We start from the raw sequence: 22130 nt of genomic DNA on the forward strand, positions 1-22130 counted from the left end.
CCACTGGTCTCCCTTCACTCACACCACTGGGTCTTTTCTGCCTCAGTGACGCGTCCCTTTTCTTGATCACAAGCTTGCCTTTTAGAATGTCTTTATGTCCTTGGTTCTTCAGTTCAAACCAAACTCTCAATATTTGCTTTTTCTACTTCTGATCCATTGTGCTGAACCAGAGGAACATACAAAACCACACATATTTGAACTCTGAAACTCTTTAGTTTGATTCATATCTTTACTCAGCAATTCTTTAATTTCTTTCTAATGCACTTCTAGGCTTATTCTCACAAAAGTTTTTTTTTTAATCGCCTTTCTTTACGGACTCCCAATTCTACTCTTTTATCTCCATTTTCAAACAATAATGTATATAATACACTGACATTAAATGAGTCCCTGCATCTCATTTTTTTTAATCTCATGCCTTCCCAGATCATCTCATCGTTTTTACAAATCACAGAGGCACGATACATCCTACGTCTCTAAATCAAACTCTAAACTCGTCTCAGGAGTTTATCTTCTACCACCTGAAAGAAATCTGCTATTCTGTAGGATTAACCTAAGCTTCTCTTCAGCACTGTCAATCTCGTCTTCTCAATTGGCTCTTTATATCCTGCCTTTAAATATTTAGGTTTCTCTCTTATCTTAAAGCAATGCCTTCCAAGATGTATGTATGTATCTATCTATCGCTTTATCAATCAGTCAATCATCTGGTTTTTCTCTTCCCCTTTGCTGCCAAATGTCTTAAATAAGTAGCCAATGACTGCTACATCCATATCCTCATTAATCCTGGAAATCTGGCTTCCATCTATACCTTTTTAAGGAAGTCACCAGAGATTGCTTTCTGACTTTTAATTCATATTTCTTCTCCATTTCTACTATTGCTGTTCTACTCCAGGTCAACGTTATTTGACTGACCAGCAATGGGCATACTGGAGCAGCTTTCCAACTGCTCTCAATTTCCACCAAACATATTATCAAATTAATCTTAAAATGCTACAATCACACTGTTATCTTTGCCAAAGAACCTATTGTTCTCTAACACTGACCACATCCACATCAAAACGAAACTCTTCTTCCTAGTTTCTAGGCTTCACTGAGGACACTTACCCAGCTTACCTGTACGACCCGCATTCCTCAGATGAGCCCAACTCCTTACTACCCTTCTCTCCTAATTCCTACAGATCATGCTAATTTTGCTCAAGGAGCCCTGAGGCTCAGTGGTTAAAGCACTCGGCTGCTAACTGAAAGGTCAGCAGTTCGAAACCACCAGCGCTCCACAGAAGGATGTGGAGGTCTGCTTCTGTAAGGATTACAGCCTTGGAAACCCTACGGGGCAGATCTACTCTGTCCTACAGGGTCGCTATGAGTTGGAATCAACTCAACGGCAGAGGGTTGGGTTTTTGTTTTTTTTTTTGTCCTTTCTTCAATCTGTTCCCTTTATTATAATGACTCTCCCCTTCCATCATCTAAATTGAAGCCATCCTTCAAAGTCAGAAAGTCCCACACTTTTTCCGAAGCCTTTCCCCATACCAGTTCACAGTACCTTCCTTCTCTAACTCCTATTTTTACTTTTTTTTCTTAGCATAGTGTCTGATTTGTTCACTAAACATTTCACATGGGAATACCTACACTTGACTGTGTTTATCCATCACAAGGAGGTACACAACTGCTACTCACTCAGACAAAAAGACTGAGAGGAGAGATAGACAGCATTAAGGGCAAATGGATTAGTTTGACCCCAGACAGTTTGACTTTGGTCATATTTTGTAGAATAAAGACATAGTATCTTACTGTTTTGGGTTATTATCTTTGTGCAAGATAATTAAAAAATTACTGTATCTTAAATTGTATGATTACCATCTCTTAAAAGCCAATTGAGTAGATTTGGGAAAAATTCACAATCAGACAAACAAAAAACTCCAAAACCTCACAACTCAGCATAGGATACAATGTGTCCCAGTTTGGATAATGTGTAAATAACATGGAGGTCTTCATTTGGTAAGATTTCAATGCACCTGCAGTCCATCCCTTTCTCTCTGGGCTTTGAGGCAATCTCTCTGTGGGATACATCCCTATGGACCCGAGTCACAGCAGACGAGCGCTCTGGAAGTCTTGAAGGTGCTTGGAATACTGTACAAATAGGAGCCGTGTCAACAGAAATGTGCACAGACAAAATGCGTTCAAGTTGGTTTCATTTAAAAGAACACAAATGTGGAAAGCGCTACTTAACTCCTAGGACACTAAATGAAGAGCAAGAGACATGATCATACACACATGACTGAGAAATACTTAAATTAGAATAATGAATGTGTGTCTTCCCTATCAAGATTCTTTCACTCCCAATTATCGTATATCTTAAAATCTGAAGTACAGGTATTCAAGATGTCTTGGTGCCACTGTTAGACTACGGAGGGATAAACAGTGAAATAAGCCTGGACTGCTACGGCTGCCTTGTGGTTAAAATATATTAAGAACTGACCTTATAGAAATTATGTGAAATGAAACTATTAGTAGACTGTCATCCCTGATGAGAGAGTCTGCATTTTATTCAGCCTTGTATCCATCAAGACCTAGCTCGGACATTTAATTAAAGCTTTGTTGAAATAAGGGGAGAATATGCAACAGCACCACCTGGAAAAACAACTGCAACAGCAGAATGAAGAGAAAAGCATTATTAATCAGAAAACACTTTCTAATGGAATTGTTAGGAAAAAAAGAGCCAAGAGGCACTTGACAGTCATCATCTAACTAAATCATTCAGTCCAGGGCTCCATTTCCTACAGTGACACTAAAAACACTTCCAGGCAGCAATTCTTCAACTTTCTTTCTTTCTTCCTTCCTTGTTTTTTCTTTTTCTTCTTTTAAGAGGAGGGGTCCCTGAACTTTACAATCACTACAGGTCTTCTCTCCCAGAAAAATATGTACATACGTACATACCCACAAACCCACAATCTGCATGTAATTTCAAAGAGTTCTGGACCCCAGGTTAAAAATTCCTGGTTTAAAAAGGTTAAGGTTATATAGGCAGATAGTTTTCCTTGTGGAGGACAGATCCTTCCTGCAGAAATGTATCAAAAACTATCTTGAAGCTGTTTATCATTTCTCACCCTTTACCATAATTTGGTTTCGTCACAGCACCTGTTATGTGAAGTGATGCCTTCTTCACTGTGTTGTGAATTTTTTTCTGTGCTTCAGTGTAAAATTCATTATAACTATGATTTTTAAACTTCTGTTTTTTAAAAACTATACTATATGAAATACCGACTAAGCAAAAAGGTAAGGTTTATTATTCTTAGGCTTACAAGGTCTAGAATTTATAAAGCTATTTAAAGGATAATCTGTAGCCATTCAGTGTATAAACGGATAAACTGAAGCCTAAATGCCCAAGAAGCATTTTCCTGATATACAGGGTGCTGGAAGGGGGAAGGAGAGATGTAGGCAGGGAGACAGGTTAGGAATTTTATTCCGGGCTCAGGCCAGACCGGGCCGGGCCAACTACCTGCTGGTCTTTCTGCACTGGCTGTGGATGAGAAAGGGCAGAGAAAGCTACTCCGGGAAAGAAGTAAACAGGTAGATTTCTCAACACAAAGAAGTGAGTCAAGGGGAGCTAATCACTTGATTACCGCTTTGTAAAAGGATCCAGGTGATGAAAGCTGGAGAAAGCTATGAGCTAGTCAGGTTGTTTACAGGGAGCTGGAGTTTAACAAAGTCCAGGAGCCCTCACACCACAAAAGACACTGAGAGCGAAGTCTTGGCCTCTTACAACAAAATGAAAGCCATAGTTAAACTATGACAAAAGGCTGATATTTAATAAATCTACAATGTTTTATTTGTATTTTCAAATTTCTTGTAATGTCATCCTAAAATCACTTCTAATTCAAATTAGAGACTGACATTGATGCTGAATTTTACAAAAAATAATTTAAATGGCTAGAGTATTAGCTTTTTCTGTACCCTCAGCTAACCCAATCTAAAGACATCAAGAGTACATTTTTTAGTCTGCCTCACTATTCCTCAGGATAAAGCCATTTAATTTGTTCATAATATCTACTAGAAAGTAATCAGACTTTAGAGAGAGAGGTAACCTTGAAAACTCTACTCCGACATGACACTGTGTCACTGCTTAACAAAAGTGTTTGTATGATTATCATTACTTTAAATCTTCAGGCTTCTTTTTGTGATTCACACTGCCCCTTTACTATTTTTAACAAATTAAGGTATATCTTTCATCACAGTTGTTTTTAAAATCTCAAGAGGAAGTCTGACTTTCCCCTCTCCTCCCAGATGCTTAATTTAGGCGGAATACAATCAGGTTTTCTGAATTAGCTTTTGTCCACTGCTCAGAACTGAGTCCAGTTTCTTTTCTTTTATTATCGGTTTTAAAACTATTTCAAGAAATTCTGTATTATCTAAAAAATCACTTTACATTATGTCCTAACAAAGCACTCCACTCTTCTCTGTGACTAGCTAATGTTAACTATTACAACTTAAGTGGCTTAATGTTAGAGGATCCTCAGTCTCTTCTCTACCACCTTAGTCTGATTCTGGTCAGGTACTTGTAACACAGTCTTACTGTCACAGTTTAATTATTAAAGAATGAAATTTCCAAACAGATAACCCACAGAACTACTGTTTGTTCAATAAAAATGTTATACCACTACAGTTGCTTCTCCCGTACAATGTTCAGCCCATATTCAAGGTTTTGATAAATCAACTCTAAGTTGAGATTCAGTTTCTGAGGCATTTCCTGGTATACTAGGCAGTGCATTATAAAAGAGATCATATTGCATTTAGACTATCATAGGTATTTTTTAACCATCTATGTATGATTAACAACCATTCAAAAAGAAAGTGCAAATGTGCAAATGAGAGAGAACAAGAACAGTTTCTACACACGTGACGCACAATACAGGCTATAAATCCATACAACTAGAAACAACTGCTGACAACGTCCTTCTGAGCATTAAATCACACCACCAGTTTTGTTTTATATGTATTCTTTCTTCTCAAGTTTCCAAAGAATCCAATAGACATTATCTTCTTAATTTTCAAATTCTTCAGGAGCAGATTAGGACATTACTGTTTTTTCACAAATTAGTAAACAAGGAACTACCATTACCTTTGTATATTTTCAGTAATAGAGCCAAAATAAGAACAATTCTAGCTAATCTCATCTGGGATCTTAATTAGTGCTACAAGTTTATTTGTATGAGTTAAAGATAATATCACTCATGAGAAACAATGCCAGAATTATTATGCTAATAAATTACGGTAAAGGCCTAATGCAGAAATACTTTAGCAACTATGAGGTAACACACTAGTTGTAGGCAGGAGGAACGTTTATAATGGCTCTTTTGGGTATATACATTAAATGCAAAATCAGAAAGGAATCATGCAAAAATCCGGTTGCCCATGCAAGCACCCCAGAGTCTAATCCTCTCCTCTCAGTCCTGTTGTCAGGCCACAGTAGTGTGGAGACTTGGAGGCTGCTGTCCTTGTTGTAATGAATGGGAAGAGGTTGACAGTGGCATGGTCGAAACCTTCACCTCTTCTTCCCCTGTGGAAAAGTCAGTCATGGTCTAGTTACGGGTGACTAGATTTGTTAACAGTCCCTTTTAAAAATGACTTCAATACTTGGAATACGGATACATATATAAAATACATGCTTAATGGTTGGAATCCGGGTGTGAAACAAGACATGAATCTTAAAAATATAAACTTATCAAGTACCTGGAAAGTAGTTATACTCGAAACACACCCTTAATTTTAATACTATGTCAGAGATAAGAACAAACAGATTCAGAGTTATAAACATACAAAACAAGAAAAGGAACAAAACAAAACAGACCAGGAAGCCATTCTTTTTCGAGTCAATTGAACCCTTACAAACACAGATCTTTCTAATGGTAAATAGCATTTTGTGAAAAAATTGAAACTTGATTTACAGAATGTGAAAACCTAATTTTTTAAAGGAAAAAATTACAAAACCCATGCTTTAAAGACAGAAATAGTGCATTAGAAAAATGAAAACTAGATACAAATGTTAAATATTAACTTATTAAAACATAGCATCAGAAAACTGAATTTAGACTTCTGAAGTGCTGGAAAATAGTAAGATGCTAACAATACAATGATCCAATTGACTGAAAGTGAGATGACCACTTCCAGGTCAGAGAACAAAACAGAAAATGAGATCAGTTCTCCTAATAATTGATAATTGTTTGACTACAAGTGACTTGTTTCACACATGACCCAAAACTCAATCAAGTCACTGTTAAAATAGCTAATTCAGACGCAAAGAAATTTTAAAGAAAAATGTCCTCTCATAGTAAAATCTGAATTAACAAGAACACAGAAAAAAAATCCAATCCTAAACAGTATCAAACATTTTTCTAAGTATATCTTGAAACCACAATGCTTACGACTTACTATTTTTTGTTTTTCACAGAATTTTTAGCATTATGGAATACAAATAATCTTGACAGAGAGTTCCCTGAAAAATAAATCTGCAAAACTGACAAAGTGATGAAAAAGAGTCAACCCTTAAAACAGGTTATTTCCTGGTTTTTCAATAAGTTGGCAAAGATCCTATAAGCCCCAAGTACACAGCAAGAAGGCCGCTGCGTGAAGCACACTTTGGACTAGAGTATTTGGTGAGAACACAGGACTAATGAGGACTAAGCAAGAGACTGATTTTCATCACACCAATGAACTTCATTCTGTATCTGCCACATCCCTGAACTGGGCCAACTGTCTCATGAATAGATACTGGTGGTAAAGGGGACTGCGAGTGTGTGAGAGCAACATCAATTTCTCCGGGAAGAAAGCCAAGTCACAGCGCAGGCCAGTGATCTTTACTGGTGAAGGAGAGCATCAGTGATGTCAGTGGGAAAGTCATCCCGTCACTGGATTTGAGATCGGGTTCTCACTCCACTGCCAATGCTAACTGAATGCGTGCCGCTTAACAAGGTATTTCACCTCCAGGGCACAGTTCTGCCATTCCTAAAATGAAGGAGCTGGACAGATAAGTCTCCCTTTGGGAAAAGAGAAGTCACTTTTTATAACAAAGGTACGTGGTTCCAATAATAAAGATCGGAATGGGCATGCTACAGTTAATCAAAGTGTTGCCCCAAGAATAGTTACTTCAAAAATCCTTCTACACTCAGCAAACTGGATGTGCTGCCCAAAAAAATGGTGCTACAAAGATTTTACCTAATTAAGGAAACAACTAATTTTAAACATTTAAAAAAATGTTTTCAATTAGGAAAATGAAATGGAAGTCACACTTCTGTCAAACCTCTGGTAACCGCCCTTCCCATGATAGGTTTCAGATACAGCAACCCTTAATAATTAACCGAAACAAGCCAAAAATGAAAATGTAAATACTAATACGTAACAGATACAACCCAGCATCTGCATCTGTAGGTGTTTGCCACCTCTGAATATGCACTTCCACAGGTCAGGGACCCTGTTCAGCTTTGCATCTCTAAAGAATAAGTCCAGGTGCCTTTCCTAGGGTGGTGCCTCTGGGTGGAGCAACACTAGTCTAAAACAGTGTCTGAGCGTGTTCTAAAGCAGCAGGTCTCACTGAGACCGCACTCTAGATCACTCAGGCACTGAATGAACAGCTACCCTGTGGAAGGTCCCATGAGAATTACCAGAGGCTACAAAGTTGAACCCTTTCAACAGTTCAACTCAAGTACAACTCAATTATAACCGGGGGGTTGAAACGTATTAGATAGATATTATTAACTGCTTCAAATTAGACACAGTTAAGATGTACAAGAGTTTTCCAGATTTTCACTCTCTGTCATTTCTAATTGTTACCAAAAATTCTAAATCATTTACCTAAAATTATTCAACTAAACATTCAGTCTCTTGAGTTATCTGCCAAATATTTATAAGCTTTGAGAGAATTCTGGTGCAACTTCTGATAACGATTTCAAATATTTTGGTTTGTTAAAACTAAAATTTCTCTAGTCATTAAAGCCTTAAAAATAATCTAATGATGAGCTTAACCACAGTCACCATTTAAATACCAAGCCAAGTATGCACAGCCAAAAATCTGAAATAAATTCCCCTCCACCTCCTCCCCGACAAAAAACGATTCAGAACCTAAAGCTGGTGACTTCTTGGAATTTTTGAAAAAAAGTTTCTAATGCTTCATGGTTGAGTATTATGTGTTTAAAGGAAAATAAATAAATAAATAACCACAAAGATAGGGCCATATTTAGTGCCAGTTTTTCAGAAAGTATCTACTTTAGATGAAGATTTCAAACAGCTAACATGACGACAACTACATTCACAAATCAGTGATTTCTCAACACCACTGTGGTATTTCCAGAGTAACTACTGGCTTGAAATACTTGGGTTAGAACTGCTCTTCCGTCTAAGGGACAATTTGATGACTCTGAAAATGGAAGAACTGATACTTCATCAAAGATGGTCAGGCAATAAGCCAAATAAAAGTACCAAATGAAGACAGCTAAGAACTGGAGTTCTACAAAGGCATCCTGCCCCATCACATCAAGTCCCCACTGTTCTGCCAGCTGTCAGGGTTCGCCTTCTCTCCTTTGTTATCTCCATACAAGTGCCTCCCATTAGAGAAGGCAGGTATACCGCTTCCTGAGCAATGACATACTAATTTCTGCCTCTATGGCTACATTCAGGAGGTTTCCATCAACATAAAAGGCCTTTCTTTTCCCCCTGCTAACCCAAATGCAAAATACCACAGCCCAGATCAATTCCTACATCTTTAACAAAGCTTCCCCAACAATTAGAGGCACACTGCTATCGCTCAGATTCCAGTATCTCATAGTCATCACTTCCATATACAATTTTATCTCTTCAACTACACTGTAAAGTTCCTGAAAAGAGTATCCCTATTTTCTATTTCCTTTGTATTCCCCACATGGCCTAGATCACTGTTGGTCAAACAGGAACCAAACTACTCATTTTTAATTGGTTCAGTCCTTTATTTTAATGTTTAGAATATTTAGGGGAACTTAACTTTAACTTTTTAAATGTTGTAACCTGTTATGAGATACACTACCAGCAATTAAAATTCCACATTTCTAAATGATTAAAACAAAACAAAAAATTACATTCTAATATGCTGTCTTGAATGGAAGAAGAAAAGAGGAGTACCAGGAACTGCACACTTCGGAGTGTTTCACAAGTGAATCTCATGTAGAAGGAGAGGGCTGAACAATGCCATTCTGGATTACCTACCAACTACCAACATCAGATGAACAGATACTGAGTCCCGTCATCTGTGCAAATCACCAGGGTAGGTGCTGTTAAGCCAACATAAATTAACTTCCGTGTTATCAACTGTTAGGTAAGTTAACTTCAGTGTACCAACAGCCACAAAACTGTACTCTCTAACCCCAGGTAATTGTCTTGCAAATGCAATGTGGTAGGTCACAAAGAGAATAAAGCCGAATAATTCTGATGGATCTCTGTGAATCCACCTATCAACCTTGCTTAAAACAAGAGGTTGAAAGAACCAATGCCTTCCTGGTAAAAGCTCATTATTACAGTAACACTGCACCGTGCCATACCCTAAAGGCCATGACAAGGAATAAAGATAAATTACATGAACTATGCAACAGAGTGAGGGACTCTTCTACTCTACTTGAGAGAATCAAGAGAGAAACAAACTTTCTTGTCACCAGGCATCTGAGTCTAAACTACTATTAATAAGGATTTCCTTAGATACAGAAGACATCTGATATAAAAACGCTATGGGATCTCAAAACTCAAAGTTCTGAAACCTTCAAGGGCAGCAGTACAAAACCAGAAGTATTATGGTATCAAACTTATTGGAACCTAACATATTCCCCCATAAATAAAAACATGGCAGACCAAAAGGGAAAATATTGCTCCTTAAACAATTTCTTTTTCACAGAAAGCGTATTTGTGCACATACGATATGTCTGTGAAACATTAATAATAAGAGTTCTCAAATATTACGTACTTTATTCATAAGTAGCACAGTTTTGGGATATGCGTGTTCATGTGTGCATGTGTGTATGTGTGTACCAGTCAAAATAAGGAACTGCCGAAAGTAGTTAGAGTGGCTTTATCCCTCATGCTCTCACTAATTACCATCTTAATATTCTTTTTTTTGAAACAGTTACGTTTAGAACACAAAATCAGAATTTTTACCATGGTGTTGAACTTTACAGCACTATAGTTTCAGAGCCCATTTTCTTCTTTTTTCTTTTTGCATTTTATACGACATATGAAAGGTTGGTAACTGTTCTATTACGTAAAATGCTTCCAAACAATAACTAGGTACAATACTCCACCATCCTTATAAAGCTCAATATTACAAGGCATCCATCCAATTAAAAAATTTTAGATTATGATAAAGACCTTAATTTTTTTTTCCCATAGAAATTTCAGAGACTAACAATAAGTACTCTAATTCTGTTATTCAATAGTCCCCTCCCTGACCACCCAACAGCCTGAAGGCATAAGTGATTTACAAGTTCTCAAAGGCTTTAAATGAACCTACCTGCTATAGGGATCCCTCCCAGACCTGTGTTGTGCTGTGGTGGGAGATTCAAGTCCAAGAAATTACTATTTGAGGTGGGGTTTGCTGTGTGGTTCAAGTGCATGATGCTATTGCGTGGAAAGGCCATCCAAGGATAGCGGGCGGCCTGGCCTGGAAAACTGAACGAATTATAAACCGCTCGGTGCTGCTGAAATTGAGGGAACCTCTGTGGCAGGACTGAAAAAGTGCTGTTGAGAGAGTTGGCATTTGCAGGCGCAGCAGGATGCAGGAACCCAGAGCCTGGACTTTTGGCGGCTGTAGTGTGTGAGGAGGTGTTCTGGAGAGATGTGGGCGAAAGCGAGGGTTGGTCTTGGACCGACAGTTCTTTCTCAATCAGGTCTGCTAAGGCTTTGCGAGTGACATCAAAGGGATCAAACCCCAAGTCATCCTCTGGTTGTTTAGAAGAACCAAAGCCAAATGCTGCTTGCCAGTCTGTAGAGGACGATACTGGGATTGTTTCTGTGGGGAAGAAAAATTGTGGTTAGTATAAAATACATGGCTCAATTTCAGACTTAATGGGTACCCACACTATTGAAAGTTAAATGTGTCATATCACAAGATTAAAGCAAATATCTGCAAAACCAGTATATTTCTCAGCACATTCACTAAGATTATGTAATTACAAAAAGGTCTCAGATACTTTTAGCACATTCTTTTTTTTTTTAATTTATTTTGTTGCTGTTTCTAGCACATTCTTATACAACTAACTTCAAAAGCTGAATTCTATACACTGAATTTTGCTAATCAAGCAAAATTACACCCTCCACTGTTCATAATCAAAACCCAGAATAAGTCATTTAGATAAAATAATAAAATCTAGCAGATGTCAATCAGTAAAGTTTATTTTTTAAATGCTACTTTTCAAAGCTAATGTATAAATAATTTCGAATATATGCTTCAATACTATTAAGAAAAAAATAACATAATTTAATGGGAAAAGTGTCTGTTTATATTAAGCTTTATAGTCTTTTGTTTTTTAAATTGGCTGCTCCAGAGGTGCTATTGTCAATGTTACTTTAATATGCAATCCTTCACATTAGTAAGAAAACTTACAATGAATAAAAATGGAAATGGCTCAAAAATGCCAAACCACAAGTTTTACTACTAAATAACTTAGCTCTATATCAGTTGGGGAAATAAGTCTTAAATTTAACTGAACAAATACAAATCTGATTAAAAATGTAAGTCCTCAGTCTTCCCAGAGGAATAAGCTGTTTATTCTGGGGGTAAAATGAGGATAAAACCTAAAAAAAAAACAACCCACTGCTGTCCAGTTGATTCCAACTTACAGCGACCCTACAGGACAGAGCAGAACTGCCCCCATAGGGTTTCCAAGGGGCAGCTGGTGTATTTGAACGACTGCGCCACAGGGACTCCAAAATGAGGATATAACCCTTGACTTCTGGAGAAATCTGTCTGTTAACAGTAATTTCTGTGTCATACAGCGATTTATCTAACTGCCTAATTCCGTGCAGTTTAAAATGTTTACATTTTTATGAAGCAGGGAGTGGGGAGAAAAAAGGATAAAAACATATCCACCAGTGGGTTTCACATTAGCCTGTCATCGACATGTCAAGAGCACAGCGAGGAGCACTCGGCAGCACTGCTGTATACCTGAGGTGAAGAGGCTCTGAGGTTCTGGTGCTGTTGGCCAGTCACTGGATGTCTGTGGGGAGCTGGGGAAAGGAGGAAGCCCACTTGGGATAGGGTTGGGGTGGCGAAAGTTGTCTGAGAATAACGACTGTGACTCTGTTACTGCCCCTTCAAAGGGGGACCGCGCACTGTGATTGGATGAACTGATGGGGATGACTGGATTGGATTTGCATAAACCAGGTGGTGGTGAAGGCGTGTCACGGTTAGATATCTGAATAAAACAGGAAAAGAACATAATAATCAGTACAAGCTTATACATTTTAATAAGTCACAATTAAAAAGGTGTGTGACTACATGTATTGGAAGAGTGGTCTTCAAACTAGGGTACTTGAAGACTTTTATGAGAGCATGGACTTTCAGAAAATCAGTAAAATCATTAACTTACAGATGTATCTTTTCTAAGACTTATCTGCCTGAAAAGCATTAAGCCAGTCTCCTCTCCTTTCATAACCTTACTTCTCTCATTTTACAAAGAAAAGACTTTCTCACTCTCTGGGACCTAACTATGGTATTACGCCCAAGAACAAAAACTTTCTAGAGACCAAACAACAATTTATTAGAAATACTCAGGCTGGTGACAGAGTGAGTGACTCTAATGATAGAATCTCCTTGCAAACAACATGATTTCCAACAGCTTGTGTTCAACCAAACTGAAGAAAGAGCTAATCAAGTTTTTCCCAGACAGCCCATTAGAAGTAATTTTTATGATAAATCTTTATATAAATCTTTAGGTATTTAATTCAGAAAGACTTCAAAGATTTGAGTGATAATGATATAATAATACTCCTTTTTCTTCCATCTACTTATTTCTATGAATAAGGTGTCTCAGCACATGTATCTAAAAAAATGAAAAACTTCACCAGGATTGCTGCTGCATCATCTCATGCTACCAGTAGGTAATGTGCATTTAGGGATACACGAAAACTAATTAAATATGGCCCTACCCATCTCATTAAGAGATGCATTTCCAATATAACGTCAGCGTTCATATTTAGCCATTATGTAATCTTTATAAAAATCTCTCTCTATATATATGTTGGTTTGATCAACTCAATACTACTTATAAAAATTTAGAAGAAAGAAAATTGGGTGTTTAAAGCCTTGTGACGGCAAAAAAAATTTTTCCCAATTAAAAATATCAATTTAGATGATCAGTTTTTGTTTTAACAGAAGTATATGCCTTTCAAACATAAACTATATCACATTAAGAAAAAAGTCTATAATGGTAGTAGAAATGAAAGGATGAGTTCAAGGAGAAAAAGAAATGGTGTAGAACTCCTGACTGGTAAAGAAGAGCGTGTCTATTCTTTAATGGACAGTGGGGTATCGAAACACTGTGATATTTAATTTTTTTTCTATACTTAGTATCTTAGAGTACTGTGGCATTTTTATTCAAAAATGCTGATATTTACGATATGCTGGAAATAACACCTTTCCCAACCATTTTTAACTTATTAAAATAATTTTACTGTCAAAATGTGCAAGGGGACATACAGATTTTCAAATTCTTTAATGAATTTGTGAGCAAAAAGTTTGAAAAGTACCTAGTTCAAGGTCTCTAAGTTGTTTACAAACACCGTGGGGAACTGGCCATTCTTTACGGAAGAGATTAAAACTACATCTATGGTACCAATGTAAGAAGATGTGCAGAAACTGAAGCAGTGGAAAAAAAAGCAGGAACAATGTTCCCTGAGGAACTAGACGAGATGACACAAGGCATGCTCTAAAGGTCAGGCCCTCACTCAGTACATGGTGGATGCAACTGTCAACAGCTTAACTGGTTTATCATTCCAGAGCCGACAGTCATTGGGAGAAGCAAGAGAGAAAACTGTTAGGGGCAAGTACACTGACAGAAATAGGAAATTAAAGTTGAGAGCAGGGGATGAGGGGAGCACGTGGTGGGGAAACAACTCTGAAATGCAACAACTCAGAAGGTATGCTAGTCTGGGACCACTGAGGCCAAATGGGCCAGTAACATCACCAGACTCTAAGGACTCCAATGTATTACCATACAGTACACTAATATATGGTCATAATGATAACTGAGTCATCAAAAATGGCTTACTTTATACTCTATATATTTTGAGGAGGAAAAGAAGACTAATTTTTAAAAGACATCCACCAAACATGTTCTTTAATTGTTTTGGAATTTAAGGTATTTTTCACTATCTAGAAAATTCCCGCACACAGAACACTCTGTTTTCAGGGTACAGATGATAAATGAAGCAGTACTGTACTAGAATCTTACCTGCTGGGAATTATCACCATTCCCTATACTGAGAGAATCTGACGATTTGTCAATGGGGCTGTAAAAAGAAAACAAACCAAAAAAAAAAAGAAAATCAAAGTAAAGTCATTCTTTCACAATAAAAACAAACCCCCCAAAATCCAGAAAACCAAACATCTTTAACACCCATTTATTGAGGCCTTATGATGTGAGACATCGGTTAGATGTTAAGGACACAAAGAGGCAGAAGGCTCTGCCCTGGAGGACTTACATTCTAGTTAAATTCTCTAAAAACAGTGGTTGAGATACTAGCTTATGAAAAAGAAAACATACTGCTTAAATTAGATGCTACCACAGGCTCGCCATGAGTTGCAACTGACTCGACGGCAATGGGTTTGATTTTTGGTCAGATGAACAGGTCAAAAGTCAAATCCCTCATTTAGTTTCATACATGTGATAAACCCATCTCCCATTAGTTTTTTTTTAAAAAGTACTGTCCTGTTTTTCTAAGTGATAGGACATAAGTTACTGAAATGTTCTCTACAGGTTTTTAAGAGCGATGCGTACCTTTTCATACTTCAATAGTCTAATGGTAACGATAGAAAAGGCGTATGTGTGTTTTTACACACACACACGTGTGAAGCCAACAGACACAAACATCTGTGCAAACTCTTGACAGCCTTAAACAGAAATATTAATTTTTATTCCCACAGACAGAAGACAGAAGACAGAACTGCTAACTTCAAGTCCATTTTAACTAGTCTGACTTAAGACAAAATAAAATCTCCACCAGCATCACAACACTGACCTAGTGACACCATTTCTATAACTTTACTTAACTCAGCACATGACCAAGAGAAAAGTATTAGTATCCAAATGTGTAGTTCTGATAAAATATTATAGGAAAAAAATTAAGATTCCAAATTTCTCAAAATTGTATTATTCCCTGGAAATACGCCCTAAGCCATCGTAAACTTTGACAACTTACTGGGATCACATTTATTTGCTCTAAAACATTTTAACCAGGGCTGGTGCACACTCTGAATCCCAGGTGTGTCCAGTGCAGAGACACCATCAGGTGCTCTTGATTGTGGCAAATAGGTCTGAAATTTACTTGAAGGGAGCACCTTTATTCATTATCCACAAGACATAAACAAGTTAATAAAGAAAGAGAAGTTACCTCTAGTAGGGAAAGTTCCAGAAGGGAGTTCATATTTAAGCAGATCTTTAAAAACACTTACATTCTTGGAGAAGGATGGAAAAAGGGGGGAAAGGACAGCATTAATGGTAGGAACAGCATGTGTGTCAAGAATCAAAAAGCTACAGACAGGGCTGAGAGACAGAAAATTAGTCAGTTTGGCTAACATATAGGGTGGTCAGACTAAAACTGAGAGGTAAGAACAGAAAGGTAGATAGAGGCCAGACTCCAGAGGCCAAGAAAAACTTTTGAGCACAGAAATGACAGAAACAAAGCAGTGTTTTAGAACAATTAATTTGGTGATGGCATGAAGAATAGACTGGAACATAGTAGAGATAATCTGAGATAAACTTGCACTAAGCTGGATCCAGAAGAGGATATGGAAAAAGGAATATCACTGCTGATGTCAGATGGATCTTGGCTGAAAGCAGAGAATACCAGAAAGATGTTTATCTGTGTTTTACTGACTATGCAAAGGCATTCACCTTTTTGGATCATAACAGATTATGGATAACATTGAGAAGAATGGCAGAACACTCACTTGTGCTCATGCAGAACCTATACATAGACCAAGAGGCAGTCGTTCAAACAGAACAAGGGGATACTGAGTGGTTTAAAATCAGGAAAGGTACACATCAGGGTGTATCCTTTCACCATACTTATTCACTCTGTATGTTGAGCAAATAATCTGAGAAACTGGACTATATGAAGAATGCGCCATCAGGACTGGAGGAAGACTCATCAACACCCTGTGATATGCAGGTGACATAACCTTGCTTGCTGAAAGTGAAGAGGACTTGATGGACTTACTGATGAAGGTCAGACTATAGCCTTCAGTATGGATTACACCTCAACATGAAGAAAACAAAAAATTTTCACAACTGAACCAATAAGCAACATCATGATAAACGAAGAAAAAGATTGAAGGTGTCAAGGATTTCATTCTACTTGGATCCACAACCAATGCCCATGGAAGCAGCAGTCATACTGCGACAGGCAAATCTGCCGCAAAAGACCTCTTTAAAGTGTTGAAAAGCATGTCACTTTGAGGACTAAGGTGTGCCTGACTCAAGCAATGATATTTTCAATCACCTCATATGCATGCGAAAGCCGCACAATGAACAGGGAAGACTGAAGAAAAATGGATGCCTTTGAATTATGGTACTGGCGAAGAATACTGAATATATTATGGACTGACAGAAAAACAAACAAGTCTGTCTTGGAAGAAGTACAGCCAGAATGCTCCTTAGAAGCGAGGGCGGCAAGACTTAGTCTCATGTACTTAGACGTGTTATCAGGAGGGACGAGTCCCTGGAGAAGGACATCAAGCTTGGTAAAGTAGAGGGTCAGTGAAAAAGAGGAAGACCCTCGATGAGATGGACTGACACAGTGGCTGCAACAACAGGCTCAAACACAGCAAGGATTGTGAGGATGGCGCAGGACAGGGCAGTGTTTCGTTCTGTTGTACACGAGGTCGCTATGAGTCGGAACCAACTAGAAGGCACCTGACAACAACAACAAAACGATACATTATTATAATACAGGAATAAGGGCTTAAAGTTGAAAGGAAGCAGTAGTAATAGAAATAAAAAGATGTAGGAAAAATATTACAAAGGAGGAATTTCAGTGTCTTGATCTCAGTTCATCTTCCCAGCACCCACCATTAAAGCGCGCTAAGTAATTTTCAACATAGATGCGGTCAGTCTTCCTAATGTAAAGGGCAATATATGAAGATATTATTGCATGAAGAATAAATATAAGGATGTTCCTGGATTAAAACTAATTAGAAGAACTCGTATCATGTTGTCTACCACCCCAGCTGCTGTTTCATAAGCACTGATCAGAATATCTTACACTCTACCTGGGAAAGATTTAAAGATGCTTAAAAACTTCTAGATCAGTGTCATCAATCCAAAGGCAGCTGCAGACAAATTGGGATTTGGAATGATAACAGTAAATTTATGTCAGTTGCACTCAGTTTTTAGTATATTCTTCAATTTATTTTAACAATAATCAAGAAATACAAGCAATAATAAATAAAAAGCTTTATAAATACATAGCCAGAAATTATTTTATTTTCTATGTGGACTTAAAAAGTCAATTATATTTAAAATTGCCACTGTAAGTGCAACTATTAGTGCAAACAAGAAAAAAGAAACCTGGGAGAGTCCCCATAAATACTTGTATAACTCCAACAGAAAGAAAAAGTACACATCTCACTAAATGTGAACTCCGTGGATCGCTAAGCCTGCACAGAAAGAGGTACTCAGAGACGGCTGCTGCTAAGAGCCCAGAGTTCTCACAGCTCCCCTGACATCAGTGTTGAGCTTCCTTCACGTCCAGCTCCATGTCCGCTTCAGCTGTGGCCATATTAACACATTTGTTGTTGTACTTTCAACATTCGCCCACCCATTACCATGCCAAGAAGGTAACTATTTGAAAAAGGAAAACAAACTTCAATAAATATCACATTTACTAATGAAGAAAGAGACCTCCCCATGACATGGACTAGGTCTGGTCAAGAACTGCCAGGTCCCAACAGGAGCAGAGATGTAGGCAGTTTGAATGCACCAAGATAAAGTACACTGGGCTTTTTTATTTAAAAAAACAAACAAAAAATTTTACTGACTTTGTAAAATCAACCTCTTTTGCCAAGCTAAAAATATAGCTTGCATTTTGAAGCATAAGTTTTGTTGTTCAATCAACGTTCAACAGGAAAGATTTCTGTTTAACAACATTTGCACAGCACGAAGCAGTGGGGCAGAAGTTGGCCAGGAAGAGAAAAATAAGAAGAGTACAGAAAAGTTGAAGCATACTAATTTGCTTCTCTTAGGCAAAAGCAAAGAAAAGCAGATAATACAGTTAACAGAACTAAACCAAAGAATACGAGAGGCAAAAACAGAGGCTGACAAGATTCTTTGAAAAAGCTAAGAGCTGGAAAACCACCTCTACCTACCATTCCCTCAAACACTAACAACAGTCACAACGCTGAGAGAAAGAGAAACCAAGACATCTGAGTCCGTAAGCACCACACCAAACCCAAACCCAAACCCAAACCCGCTGCTGTCAAGTAGATTCTAACTCACAGTCACGCTATAGGACAGAGGAGAATTGCCCCATAGGGTTTCCAAGGCTATAATCTTTACAGAGGCAGACTGCCACATAATTCTCCTGCAGAGCAGCTGGTGGATTCGAACCGTCAACCTTTCACTTAGGAGCCAAGCGCTTTAACCACTGTGCCACCAGGGCTCCTTCAAGTACCACACAGCTGACTGAAAAGCACTGTACTGACAGGTAGTTAGGTCTCATACCGCAATCAAGAATAACTGATCACAAAGTATGAAATTACTTCCAGGAGACAATGTTGTGTTGTGTGTAAACTCCTGCAGATAAAAATTCTTAAGCATGTAATGTTCTCATATAAATATTCTCATTAAATTTTTCTAAAAGTTCTCATCGTACATAGTTCTGAAACTCATGATGAGATGGCACATTTCTTAGGAATAAATACTTTTAAATTAACCCAGACAAATCTAGTGCTATGGAGCTTTCCAAATTATGTACAGACTGGTTTTTACTTCTCTTTACTTATTTATGTAGTTAAACTATAAAGGATACATCCAGACTGCAACCCTAGAGATTCTGACTCAGTTGGTCTGAGCTGTGACCCCAGGTATCTGATCGCTGCCGTGGAGGACGGGAGAGGAGCACAGGGAAAAGGTAACTACTACATCAAGCCTCCACAAAGTTTCTGAAATTATCAGATTTCACAGCTAGAAGGAATCATAAAATCTAGTTTAAATAATTTGTTCTACAGATTGAGAAACCAAAACTCAACACTATGTGCAAATAGGCAGTCAGGGACCCTGTGGGCCTCACATTGGATCTCTAAACGCTCAGCCACAGGTCTGTGCTCTTCTACCCACATCAAACACAGAGTCAGGTTTTACTTCCTTCGCGGCAACGGCAACCAACTGCCTGAAAATAGTCTCATGGATGCTTTTTAAAATTTGCAACATGATACAATTTATTACAAAGAAGGAGGATCAAAGAAAAAATCATCTGGGAGGGCTAGGCATGGAAGAGAAGAAAATGTTGAGAAGGTCTGGTTTCCTTGTTTATTGAATTCAGAAGATAAAAACTGCTACAGTGATTGTATTCATTTTTAGTAATATTTTGGACATAAGGTGAAATTATATATAGATATCAATATAACGGACATTTCCAAATTTCACTGTCATGTTACAACATATGCAAATACATATTCACTTTGTTCTTAAATTAGTCTCATATTTAGAAGAATTTCCTTTAATTTTCCATGCTCTGAAATACATTTAAACATTTTCTATGGAGAAGGACATATTTAAATTATAAGTAGGCAAAACTTGCCTTTATAGAATAAATTTTATTTGACACAGGCTTCAGATATACATTAACATTTAAAGTATTACTTTGCTACTGAAATAAGGCCACAGTTTAAGGAAGGAAAGTTACACAATTGGCTATTAACAGGGAAAAAAAAAAAAGCCTCAATAAGCCTGGACTGACTGTAATAGGGCAAATATGATTCTAATTGCAGTTGTCTCGTAACTCCAGGATACACTTAACATGAGTGAAAACAAATGCTTTGATAACTACTAGTAGGCACAAATAATTAATTATTCTTGACATTAAAGTTGAAAGATAGACATTCACCATCATAAACCTATTGTAGAACAACGGGATACTACATGGTTTAAAATCAGGAAAGGTGTGTGTCAGGATTGTATTCTTTCACCATACTTATTCAATCTGTATGCTGAGCAAATACGCTGAGAAGTTGTACTATATGAGGAAGAACACAGCATTAGGATTGGAGGAAGACTCATTAACAACCTGTGATATGCAGATGACACAACCTTCCTTGCTGAAAGTGAAGAGGAGTTGAAGCACTTACTGATGAAGATCAAAGACTACAATCTTCAGTATGGATTACAATGCAACATAAAGAAAACAAAAATCCTCACAACTGAACCAATAAGCAATATCATAATAAACGGAGGAAAGACTGAGTTTTGTCAAGGACTTCATTCTACTTGGATTCACAATCAACGCCCATTGTGATGTACTGCTGCAAAAGATCTCTTTAAAGTAATAAAAAGCAAAGATGTCACTTTAAGGACTAAGACGCGCCTGACCCAAGCCATGGTATTTTCAACTGTCTCATATGCATGTGAAAGCTGGACAGTGAATAAGGAAGACTGAAGAAGAATTGATGCCTTTGAATTATGGTGTTGGCAAAGAATACTGAATATACCAGGGACTGCCAGAAAAATGAAAAAATCTGTCTTGGAAGAAGTACAGCTAGAATGTTTCTTAAAAGCAAGGGTGATGAGACTTCGTCTCATGTACTCTAGACATGTTATCAGGAGGGACCAGACCCTGGAGAAGGACATACTGCTTGGTAAAAAGTACAGGGTCAGCAAAAAAGAGGAAGACCCTCTATGAGCTGGATTGACACAGTGGCTGCAACAACAGGCTCAAACGTAACGATTGTGAGGATGGTGCAGGACAGGGCAGTGTTTCCTTCTACTGTACACAGGGTCACTATGAGTCGGAAACGACTCAACAGCACCTAACAACAGAATGCGGCAGCCTTTCAAAAACAATGAGTAAAGTCTCCATGTATTCATTCTAATTCTGCATTTCAGTAATAGAGCTTGACCTTTGAAAAGACACTATATACTTAAGTTGAATTTAGATATACAACTGCTCGTTTTGATGTGCCTTTTCTTCTATCCTAGGAAATAAGGATACCAACTACACTATCTCTAACTGCCCCCCCACCCCATTCCAACCTACCCCCTGAACAAACACTTTAGACCTGTGGGTCTCCATCTTTTTTTTACTATATTCTACTTAGATGGGGCAATACACCCCAGCTCATTTACTAGTTCTCAGTGGTATGCACACATATGCCATAATTTTGTATATAACCAAACACAGCATGGGAAGGAAACTTTTTAAGAGAAATAAACAAACTTCAGGAAAAAAATCTGGAAATTCACTAATTTTCACGTAAGCATCAAATCTTAGCAAACCTTAATAACTCATCTACTTAAGTTTGCTAGTAAGTGGTCCTTAAAGTAAAAGAGGAAATGCCTTTCTGGAGACCCATTTTATAAAATGTAACCACCTCTCATGGCACTTGTCTATTCTTTAGGCCACTCCTGAATCCACCTCCAATCCAGCTATGGGTATCAGCAGACTAGCCCCCTCTACAACAATAATTGATCCATTATTTCAGGCTGCGGATCCTCTCTTCAGAAAAGCATGCACGCACACAAAATTCTACACAAAATTTCAGAGAGTTCACTGGTATCTTGAAACCCACTCATTATTTAACTAACTGCTCGAGACTATTTTCAACACATTTTGAACTATATCTTTTCTAAACCTCAGGGGTTTTCCAAATCAAGCCAGGGGAGGGGAACAGGACTCATGCAGTTACCGCTCCC

General features: G+C 37.8%; 1 protein-coding gene across 5 annotated transcripts in view; it reads right to left on the reverse strand.

The window, feature by feature from the left end:
* Positions 1-22130, reverse strand: part of CNOT4 (CCR4-NOT transcription complex subunit 4) — a 132860-nt gene that overhangs the window by 19351 nt on the left and 91379 nt on the right. For 3 of the 5 annotated variants that reach the window (XM_012557369.2, XM_004382694.2, XM_023737143.1), the window contains exons 8-10: positions 14457-14514; positions 12170-12419; positions 10517-11014 (exon numbers count right to left, since the gene is read on the reverse strand). In XM_012557369.2, the coding sequence (XP_012412823.1) occupies positions 10517-11014; positions 12170-12419; positions 14457-14514 (806 nt within the window). Of the gene's footprint in view, positions 1-432; positions 5552-10516; positions 11015-12169; positions 12420-14456; positions 14515-22130 lie in introns of those variants that run through there. The other 2 variants (XM_012557370.2, XM_004382695.2) reach the window with 1 other exon arrangement.

The sequence above is a fragment of the Trichechus manatus genome, unplaced genomic scaffold (genome assembly GCF_000243295.1).
Source record: "Trichechus manatus latirostris isolate Lorelei unplaced genomic scaffold, TriManLat1.0 scaffold00097, whole genome shotgun sequence".
Taxonomy (NCBI): Eukaryota; Metazoa; Chordata; class Mammalia; order Sirenia; family Trichechidae; genus Trichechus; species Trichechus manatus.